General features: G+C 39.0%; 1 protein-coding gene across 2 annotated transcripts in view; it reads left to right on the top strand.

Annotated features, from left to right (window-relative positions):
- Positions 1-11,401, top strand: part of tshr (thyroid stimulating hormone receptor) — a 24,279-nt gene continuing 12,878 nt past the window's right edge. For both annotated transcript variants that reach the window (XM_020618152.1, XM_020618151.1), the window contains exons 1-3: positions 1-248; positions 8,075-8,146; positions 9,219-9,293. In XM_020618152.1, coding sequence (XP_020473808.1) covers positions 10-248; positions 8,075-8,146; positions 9,219-9,293 — 386 coding nt within the window. In that variant the 5' untranslated portion in view covers positions 1-9. The remainder of the gene's footprint in view (positions 249-8,074; positions 8,147-9,218; positions 9,294-11,401) is intronic.

Raw genomic sequence — 11,401 nt, 5'->3', positions numbered from 1 at the left:
ATTGTGGACATGAAGAAAGCCATCGGGTGGACAAACAGAAGCCAGGCTGGGGATATCATGAGCCGACCCCACTCCATCATGCAGATGACAGCGTGCGCGTTGTTTACGCTCATCATTCTCCCTGTCAGCACCTCGTCGGAGGCTGAGTCCTGCCCTGCAGTCTGCGAGTGCTCTGAGTGGAAGACTCGTACAATCTCCTGCTTTGACATTGACATGCTCCCCAGGTTTCCAGCGAGCACGGAGACACTGTAAGTAGGCGCACAAAACGCGTCTGTAAAAGCGATTTTACTCTTTTTTTCATGCATTTTGAAAGTAAAGTGCTCCCAACCCCGGGGCACAATCATTAGGAAAACATTAATATTCCTTCAAAGTGTTACCTCAGGGACTTTAGGCTATCTGCGATGTTAAGTAGCCTAGTTGTTCCATTTAAAGGTATTTATTGTCAGCGTGTCTCCTATTTTTGATTTGCTGTGAAACCTACCCAGTGTGAAAATGTCTTAAAAGAATGTTAGATTTTTATGAAGATTAACTTTCAGGTAGATTAATAGTGGAATAAAGTGATTGCAGAGACGTCAGTAAGTTATTGAGCATATAATAAAACCTTCAATCATGTTTTATAAATACAGATTAATCAAACCTTATAACTTACTAACACTACTGTAACCGAACAGCTTAAATAGCCTACATAATATAAAGTCCTAAATATATAATTGATTTAGGTTATATTTTTTGTTGGTTGCTTTTAAATGATGACAGCTGTATTGGACTTATTGTTTACTCACTTAGAATTTGCTATTACACATGCACACTATGATATAGAGCAGCACTTAATACACATAATATCAATATGTTCCCTAAGTAATTCTGTGATTATTCATTTATAGTATGAGAGATTGGAATGGATACAGGAACAGACTAAGACAGACATAAAGAGAGAGAAAGAGAGAGAGAGAATAAAGCCAGAAATCAGATGTCAAGTTCACTTTTGGCTGTATGCAGGGCTGTGAAACATTTCAAGGTCCTGTGTGCAAAGCACATATAGTGCAGACATACTGTAGAGTAAGATACAGAGATGATGCTCTTCAGTGCTAAATGCAGTGCTCACCTCCCCTTACTACACTTAGGAAGGACAATATGAAACAACAATAAGGCTTCCTGCATGAATTCTTTCAGTTTCTGCTTTCATTTTTTAATCGGTCAAATAATTGTCTGATCTATAACATGTAAGAAAACAGTGGAATATGCCCATCACAGTTAGCTTGAGGTTATGTCTTCAGATTGCTTGCTTCGTCTGACAAACAGCACAAAATGCAAAATCATTAAGTTAGAGGTATATATATGCAGGAGGGAAAAACAAAGTTGTATTCAAGCTTTTACAGATTTTTTCACTCTTTTACAAAATGCATGATAAAAGAAAAGAAATCAAAAACTCTGTAGTTACTGTTTTCTTTTTTGTTCAATCAATGGGCTGATTTGTTTTCAGTCAGTTTTGTTCTTTTTATCTGAGACCCCCAAACCTCTGTCAAGAATCCTAGGAAGCAATATGTTGTAATATGTCAGGGTTAGTTCTGAAACATGTACTAGGGCTTTTACATTCCCCAAATTGCTCAAGGACTGTGGATAATTTCTTTGACACTTGTTACTTTTACCCAGAATTTCCCTAAAAGACAGATGTGGGATGCAGGACCTGAAGCTCAGGGGAAGGTTTTTCGCTGTTTGGTGATTCCTTTTTTATAGTTTATTGGATCACCCCTCAATCCTTAAATCTGTAAAACTACTTTGCATTGTCTCCAACAGCAATCATTGAATAACATTATGGCAAATGGTCTTATACTTGTATAGCGCCTTTCTACGCTTTTACAGCACACTCAAAGCGCTTTCACATTATTCGGCCATTCACCCATTTGCACTCCCAAGCACTTACGCATTCACACACCGGCGACATCACCGGGAGCAACTGGGGGTTCAGTGTCTTGCTCAAGGACACTTCGGCATGTTGACTGAACAAGCTGGGAATTGAACTGCTAATCCTCCGGTTAGGAAACGACCCACTCTACCTCCTGAGCCACAGCTGTCCCCGTATTATCTCCCAATCTGTTCCAATTCATGCATCTGCTTGCCCTGATGTCCCCAAGATTTCCTCACACTCTTGCTCATAGTTTACCTAGTGCCCTCCAGGAGGATAGAAAAACATGAAAGCAAGCCACCAAGCACTGTGTTGTCACTGCCCCTACCTAATAAGTTCAAAATAGACTGTGTAATGAGAGGGATGTTCTAGCAGATGAGGTTGTTTTTGCTGCACACACACTGAGGACTGAATGACCCTGCTGCTCTGGTCAGGCCAGTGGGATCCAATCCCACTGACTCTGGTCAAGCCTGGTTGTCAGTTCATTTGTGTTATCGGCCTTTTGTTTTGCTACCTCTGACAGTGAATTAGGTTTTGGTTTGTTAGTCTCTCAGCAGAAGATCTCAAAATCCTAATTACAATTTCAATGAAGTGGGCTGATGAGAAGTGACATTTTTATAGTAGCCAAAATGTTTTTCACACTTACTAAGCTTAGAAAGCCTGATAGATACTCGACTTAATTTGGGTAGAATCTAAATTTGACTCAAAATTTTACATGACATGAACTTTCTTTGGGCATGTGAAAAGTGGGAAATATCAGATTTTTTTTATCATTATGACAAGTCAGAATCTGTAACTCTGCAAGAAAACTGGAAGAAGGGGAAAGCACATAATAGATAAAACAAATGAGATATTGCATGTTAAGTGAGCATTGGAGGTGCTGGTAGGCAAAATGTGTTACCTTTGCTGGGAGCCAGGCTGTTTCCTCCAGTTTGCAGTTCTTTTGCTATGATAACCTTAATGGAGCTGGCTGCTAGCTCTAGCATTAATTATATTTACCATACATCCCTAAGAGTGGCATCAATCTTCTCATCTAATGCTACAAAATAAATAAGCATATTTTCCAAAACCATTTCTTTAAAGCTTTTTTCTCAACAATGATAGAGATTTTCACTCCAATAATTTGGAATAAGGGCAAATACTTTCTAATTTCTGCCCTAATTTTGTTATTAACATAAAGGTTTGGTTGAAAATTCTCTAGTGAAGGCAAATGTGTCAAAGTTCTATTCACAAAACAAAATGTGAATGCAGCGCAGACGTCTGCATGTTTGTGCGTGAGTGTGGATACTTAGAGCTTGGAGTCCTTTGTGTGTGTATTTGTGGAGGTTACTTCATGTGTCACTGGGAGTCAGAGAGGTGGAAAGGAAAGCACAGACATACTCAGAAGCCTGGGTAGCGTGACTCCCAGCTGTGTCTGGACGACGCATTCACATACAATATTTACCTTTTGCAGCACATTTCTCAAACACCCACCGAGTTCCATTTGAGAATAATTACGAGGAAAAAAGACTTCTGGGGAAAGTGGGGGAAACACAGCAGTTCCAGTCTTTCAAAAACCTCAGAAGTTTTGGATTGTATTAAAACTTATGATTACTTGTAGTATTTGCTGTCCCTCAACCTTTCATCTAATAAAACTGAACATCAAGAGTCTAATGCCATTTTCTGAATAATAACATACAGTGGTGTGAAAAAGTATTTGCCCCCTTACTGATTTCTTATCTTTTTGCATGTTTGTCACACTGTAATGTTTCAGATCATCACACAAATTTAAATATTAGTCAAAGATAACACAAGTAAACACATCATGCAGTTTTTAAATGAAGGTTTTTATTATTAAGGGAAAACAAAATCCAAAACTACATAGCCCTGTGTGAATAAGTGTTTGCCCCCTAAACCTAATAACTGGTTGGGCCACCCTTAGCAGCAACAACTGCAATCAAGCGTTTTCGATAACTTGCCATGAGTCTTCCACAGCGCTGTGGAGGAATTTTGGCCCACTCATCTTTGCAGAATTGTTGTAAGTCAGCCACATTGGAGGGTTTTCGGGCATGAACCGCCTTTTTAAGGTCATGCCACAGCATCTCAATTGGATTCAGGTCAGGACTTTGACTAGGCCACTCCAAAGTCTTCATTTTGGTTTTCTTTAGCCATTCAGAAGTGGACTTGCTGGTGTGCTTTGGATCATTGTCCTGCTGCAGAACCCAAGTTCGCTTCAGCTTGAGGTCACAAACGGATGGCCGGACATTCTCCTCCAGGATATTTTGGTACACAGCAGAATTCATCGTTCCATTTATCACAGCAAGTCTTCCAGGCCCTGAAGCAGCAAAACAGCCCCAGACCATCACACAACCACCACCATATTTTACTGTTGGTATGATGTTCTTTTTCTGAAATGCGGTGTTACTTTTACGCCACACATAATGGGACACACACCTTCCAAAAAGTTCAACTTTTGTCTCGTCTGTCCACAGAGTATTATCCCAAAAGTCTTGGGGATCATCAAGATGTTTTCTGGCAAAACTGAGACAAGCCTTTATGTTCTTTTGGCTCAGCAGTGGTTTTCATCTTGGAACTCTGCCATGCAAACCATTTTTGCCCAGTCTCTTTCTTATGGTGGAGTCATGAACACTCACCTTAACTGAGGCAAGTGAGGCCTGCAGTTCTTTGGATGTTGTTGTGGGGTCTTTTGTGACCTCTTGGATGAGTTGTCGCTGCGCTCTTGGGGTAATTTGGGTCGGCCGGCCACTCCTGGGAAGGTTCTCCACTGTTCCATGTTTTCGCCATTTGTGGATAATGGCTCTCACTGTGGTTCGCTGCAGTCCCAAAGCTTTAGAAATGGCTTTATAACCTTTTCCAAACTGATAGAGCTCAATTATTCTCTTTCTCATTTCAGAGTTAAGTTATGTTTTGACAGGGGGGGGAAACACTTATTCACACAGGGCTTTGTAGTTTTGGATTTTGTTTTCCCTTAATAATAAAAACCTTCATTTAAAAACTGCATGATGTGTTTACTTGTGTTATCGTTGACTAATATTTAAATTTGTTTGATGATCTGAAACATTACAGTGTGACAAACATGCAAAAAGATAAGAAATCAGTAAGGGGGCAAATACTTTTTCACACCACTGTATGAGCACTAGGATTAATTGTAGAATAAGGAATGGGACACTGAACATGATGAGCTGTAGCTGAGATGAGTAGAACCACTGACAGTTTTCCTTTAATTGTACACATGGATGGATGGAAATTGTTGCTACTTCACATTCTAAAATAATCACCTCGTGTGTTTATTAGATCTTGTATAAAACTTAAAATAAAACCATTCATCCAACATCCAACCATTCTGACTGAGAAGACATTTCATTTCTGTGTGAGAGGAATTTACAGTGAATCACAGTGGAGAAAGTGCAGGTTGAAATGTGCTGCAGAATATGTAACTGACCCTTTCCACTAGTCATCACAGACCATTACACATCAAAATGAGACAGAGCCCATAGTAAACACAGATATGTCAATCAACTGCTGACACTATTATATATTATGTGGCTTCTCCCCACTTCAAACTCAATTCCCAATCTGTTTATTTTTTTAGGTTTCTATCCAAAATGACAAATTGAGGGAGCGGTTTTCTCCTTAAACCTGCAAAATGGGCTCACTGGGCTTCTCTGCACAATGCTGAGGGAAAATGTGTGGTGTTTGTTGTTTGGGTTTGAGCAGGGCAGTAAAACAGCATGGCTCTGACAAGGGTGTTTGGTATCAGGGTCTGTTCTGTGTCCCTCTGTTTGTTTTAGTTTGTCAAAGCATGTGTGGGGTGCTCTGCTCCTGTGTCTACTTAGCCACTAACATCCCCCTGTGAGTGCGATTCATTTGGGCTCCTGGGCCAGATCCACTGCCTCTGAATTAGTCTGTCGTTCCCTTGATAACGGCTTTGTCTGAATCACTTTTTATACCTGTTTCCAAACTGACACATAGACTGTTGCTAGTTGAGACAGAATGTGGATGAACAAATTATGTGGGGTGGGCCTGGAGTACATGTCACCAGCACATGTGGTTACCATCTGCTATTATTAGACTCCCAAATCCACCACAACACAATCAGCAGCAAGATCACAGGAAAGAAGCAACACATTTTCACGAGCAAGGCAGAAGGAAAAGTGCCCACAGTGTACTCTACAACAGAAGCTGGACTTTCTAGGAAGAAACATTTATTTGCTTTGACAAGAGCTAAATGAAATGATTCATACCAGTCTCATTTCTGTATTGTACACTAAATATAAATCTATTGCCACTAGCCAGTTAGCTTAATTAGCACAAAGAGTAGAAAACAGAAAACAGCTAGCCAGCAGTCTTTCAAAGGTATCAATTCCATCTGTTAGTGTGTCTATAGCTCAAAAATCATTGACTGTATACAACGGATGACACATCACCACTTCCTACCACTATGCAAAAATGAAGCCAAAATATCATGAATGCAGAAACATGACATCGTGGTTTTTCCAACCAAATTCTGTGCTGAAGCGGTCATCAAATAACAATTAATAATAATAATTATTATTTTACTTTGAATTTTTAATGTGACTCATGTCCCATCTGCTAACATGGAGGAGTCTCATGATGATAAATGATCATTACATGCTTGCAAAGAAGTAGAAAGAAGTGATACTTATCTAGTTCTACCCCTGATAATCCAAACTATGATTAACCCAACTCAAGTGTTAAGCTAAACAGCTACACTGGTTAAATTCCCGCGGCCCCGAATCACTGCATTCCTTCTAGCCAGAAATCACAATTACACAATTAATAACCAAATTATATACAATAAATTATTCATATCCCACCCATAAATATACCAATAATATCATGATAACATCATTACACTTCCTGTATCCAATACCTAGCTATGCAGACCTTTTTATATTTGTTCTTAAATTGTTTTACACTTATACATCTTTTTAAATCATCACCCAATCTATTCCATAATTTAACCCTTCTGGTAACTGTCATGATGTCCATTATATATACAGTTGGCATCACAAATGAACACATTATAGGCTATCTTGTTTGCTAAATCTATATTAAAAACTCAAGTGTAAAAATGACAATTTTCTGTTTTACAGCAGCCACTAGTGACTCTAGTCTGGCACATTACCCATAGTAAAACTACAATATTTACTTTTTACACTTGACACACAGGTTTTTGTATGGACTAAACAAACAATACAGCTGTTATTTTGTGAGTTTTATATGTGCTGGTTGGTGGAATTGGTTTTTATGCTATGCTAGACATGCATGCTACACCTTCATATTTACAGACATGGAGTGGCATTAATTCTCTTCTCTAATTCTCAGAAAGAACACTAATAAGCACATAACAGATTTTAATGAAATATCTAACTTCTTCTCTCATTTTCAAACAGTTCCTCTTTTATGCAAAAACCTGCAGCAAGCATGACATGACTTGAACTTGTGGATGAAATATACATCAGATTCTAAATTTTTCTGTCTCAAAGCTTAACCCTTGGATTCAGGATTAAAGGATTAAAACAGAAAGAAACTGCAACACAATTTGTGTGGCAGTGTATCATACAATGTATATGTGGGTCTTACCTTTACTTACAGAACTATTGTCTTAGACACACCTAGACATGTGCTACCAGCTCAGGTCTAGTCAGTTCAAAGTCTGTTTATTCCCATTAACAGTTGGGTCTTTGTCACCATTTACTTCAAAGGAACCTTTCATTTGATTCGGAAATCCAACATTGCCTTTGGGCCTTTAGCTGCATTTCTCTGTCTCCACTCTCATACCTACATCCTTTGTCTTTTTCATTCCCCCTTTAGATCTCTCTCTGTCTTCATGTGAAATTTACTTTGTGATAATTGAGTCGCTTATTTAATTGTAAAGGAAATCTTGAGCATTTTCAATTAGCTGTATTAAATGTCATTATTCTCATCTTTGCCCATTAAATAAATAAATTGACATTTTGAGAAATAAGTTGGAGCAGTTTGTTCACTGCTCCCAGCTGTCTCCAATCTTTAGACTAAGCCAAGCTTACTTAACAAAATGTCAAAAACACTGCTAATCACAGAAGTCAAGTCCAACAAACAGAGGGTACTGAAAGGTAAATGTGGCTGTTACAACTAAAATGTTCGATCTTTACTTTTAACCAGGTGGCTTTTTGAGACCAGCCTGTCATCTGTGCCAGCTGAGGCCTTTGCCAACATGGTCAACATCTCAAGGATGTGAGTGATGATTTTCTTCAGTATGGATGTTGGTTCTAGGCTTATTCTGTGTAGCACTCGCACACTTTTCATCATCATTATCATTCACACCACTAAACACCGACCCTTCACTTCTTCTCATTCACCTGTTGTCTTTCAAAAGCTTCACCTAAAAAGTAGGAATCGTACGCGGTTCCAAACTGCCAACCCCTTTCCTTTTCACCTTCCACTGGAGCAGATGTTACACTCTGTTTAGTATCACTGCTGGTTCCTAATCACAGCTAGAAGTGGAAATGCGTTCCTTTCCTGGGAATGTTGGTTCTTCAACCGCAGTGAGGTTTGGACATATGCTAGGTATTCCAGCAGGGCATTTTGGGTGTGTGGTGAGTTTAAAATTCCCGGTAGAGGTGGAGTCTGTGTGTGGAGGTAAAACATACACTTGAGCCTTGATCCTCAGCTGCTGAGGCTGGTGTCTGCTTCCAAGTCATGCATGAAGGAAGACGGAGGTAGATGAGATGTTTTCTGTAAGCAGCCACAAGTACTCAGAGCCAGTGTTTCCATTTCCTCCTTGCTCATTATCCAGATAAAATGATACTAGACATGATGGAAAACCAATAAAACATTGCTCAGATTTAGTTGATACAAGCTCTTTTTAAAGTTTGTGAACATTATGGTGTGTTTTCCTAGGTGTCTAGTAATAACTATAAGTCCAAAAGAATTTTTTTTCATGTTTATTTTTCCAATAAGTCATTTTAAGATGGATTCAGTACCAAGTTCATGGTTTATTCAAGAGCATACTTGTTACCAAGTAATAACAAATGGGAGTGACTGATGACTAGGTAATGTATATGTCAAATTATCTGTGACTAGGGAGGCTTTAGACAAAACGGCTGGATAATTTCAGGAAGGAGTTGTAGCCTGTAGGATCATTTTTGAAACACACACCCTTAAGCTCATTTATGAAAACAGGTCTTCTTGGCACAGCACTGTACATCCATTCTTACACATCAGACAGATGATCACGAAAAGTCATTTTGAGATTACAAAGATGATTTGCTCAGTAGATTTGTTTATTTGGGTTTATTTCTTTTAGATACATATCGGTCGACATGACATTGCAGAGGCTGGAGAGGCACTCATTCAGCAGCCTGAGGAAAATCATCCATATGTGAGTAACTAAAGCAAAAGGGCAACTTTGCATTGATCTTTATTGATTAAACTGTTCCATTTGCTCTCTGGAGTGAAAAATGCTTAATTCTGAGCCTTGCCCGCAGCAACTGGAAGTGAGGAAGGCATGTTAGAAGCTTATTTTTTTCTTGTACTCCACTTACTGCTTCTCATCAGCATGGCACAGAGCAGTTTTACCAATTGACAAGGTTGAGAATATTGTTGTGGGATTATTAAATGCAGATTAGATAAGAAGTAATTCAGATGGATGTAATAACTCAGATGGATTTATATGGTGTATTTTTACTGTGCCGGGTCTAATAAGCATGTTATAGCAAAGAGGCCCAACAAAACCAAATATTCTTCATGCTCCTGGCTCAGAGGGAAGGAGTCTAGGTGCACTGTGTTCTCAATTATGGGATAGAGATTTATGGCTGAGGCTTCAGGTGGACCACACCTTCTGCCCAACAAAACCAAATATTCTTCATGCTCCTGGCTCAGAGGGAAGGAGTCTAGGTGCACTGTGTTCTCAATTATGGGATAGAGATTTATGGCTGAGGCTTCAGGTGGACCACACCTTCTAGAAGAGACCTCCTAGCCCTTCATATAATTACTGCAAGACCTCCTGCCTATCTGAATGATTTGTTCCAACTTACAGCAACTTTTAAAGCAGCAGTTGGTGTACACATTAGGTTTCCACTCTTCAGTTACTGTTTAAAATGTGCATATGTGAATCGGTTTGAGAAAGTAAGTAACAGCTACAGGAATTGATTTGACATGACTTGATGCATGTGCGTAGCATTTTTGTTGTAATTGTCCTTCTGCATAGTCTTTCCTTTATTAGCTGTCTAATTCCAGATATCAAAATACAGACATAAATTATCATTTAAACCGCTAACTGAGGTTTGTATATGTGTTCTGGGCATGTATTTTGGATCTCTGGGACCTATTTGCCACTGATTGGTGTGGTGTAGTGGCATACATCAGATAATGCCATCTCTCTCAGGTTTCCTTCAGGGTCAGACACAAATTAATACCCTGCTTCCTGTTGGCTGCTTGAGGCCTACGGCAGCTGTATCATGTCACCATCACATGAAACCACCAACTTCAAGTATTCTCAGGTTTTTTTTTATGAAAGTAAAATGCATTTTAATATACTATAGTGCATATTGTACTGCTCTTTGGCAAATGATACATTGCACTAATGATTCAACCTATTCATATGAAAGCTTCCGCATTCCAAATAATTTACAGGGGAAAAAACCTCTGGCCAAAAGGATATTGTATGTTTTATATTAAGCAGTGGCAACAGCAGCTTGGTTGGATCATGTATGGAAAATAAACTGGATAATTAAAACTGCACTGATGAAATTGTTATATTAACGAGTTTTACATGTAATGTGATAGGGTGACTTGTCATGACGAACCCACTTATTGCCTTTCTGGAGTTTCTCTCAGCTCTGTGGAGTATTTTAGCATTTTTCAGCACATTGACTCGACTTTATGGCCCAAACTTAACTGCTGCAGTCTCACTCCTCATATAACACACTGGCCACAAAATGTTTTCATAAACACACCTTACGCTGTCTGTCCAGTACCAGATGGCAGGCAAACAGAGTTAGCAGTTTGCTGGTGAAACGAGTGGCGCATTTAGCTACTAAATGCCAGGTGTTTCCCTTAGGAGATAGTGAGGACTAATCTAGAGCTAATCTAGGATTTGCACTATTTTCTCTATGCATTGGAGCACATTCAAAGTACATTTACACTATTAACCAGTGGTGGAAGAAGCATTCAGATCCCTTACTTAAGTAAAAGCAGCAATACAACAGTGTAAAAATACTCTGTTTATAAGGTCCTACATTCAAAATGTAACTTAAGTAAAAGTACAAAAATAACAGCATCAAAACATACTTAAAGTACTAAAGGTAAAAGTACTCATTATGCAGAACAGCATATTGCACTTTCCTGTATATCATATTATAATAACTGGTGCATTATTGTGTACATCACATTTAATGTTTCCGCTGGTAAAGGGGGAGATAATTTGAACTATGTATTTACTCAACGCAGCGCCGTTGCCTCACAGCACGAAGGTTCTGGGTTCGGGCC

The sequence above is a fragment of the Monopterus albus genome, unplaced genomic scaffold (genome assembly GCF_001952655.1).
Source record: "Monopterus albus unplaced genomic scaffold, M_albus_1.0 scaffold201.1, whole genome shotgun sequence".
Classification (NCBI taxonomy): Eukaryota; Metazoa; Chordata; class Actinopteri; order Synbranchiformes; family Synbranchidae; genus Monopterus; species Monopterus albus.
This window is presented reverse-complemented; position numbering and strand designations above follow the sequence as displayed.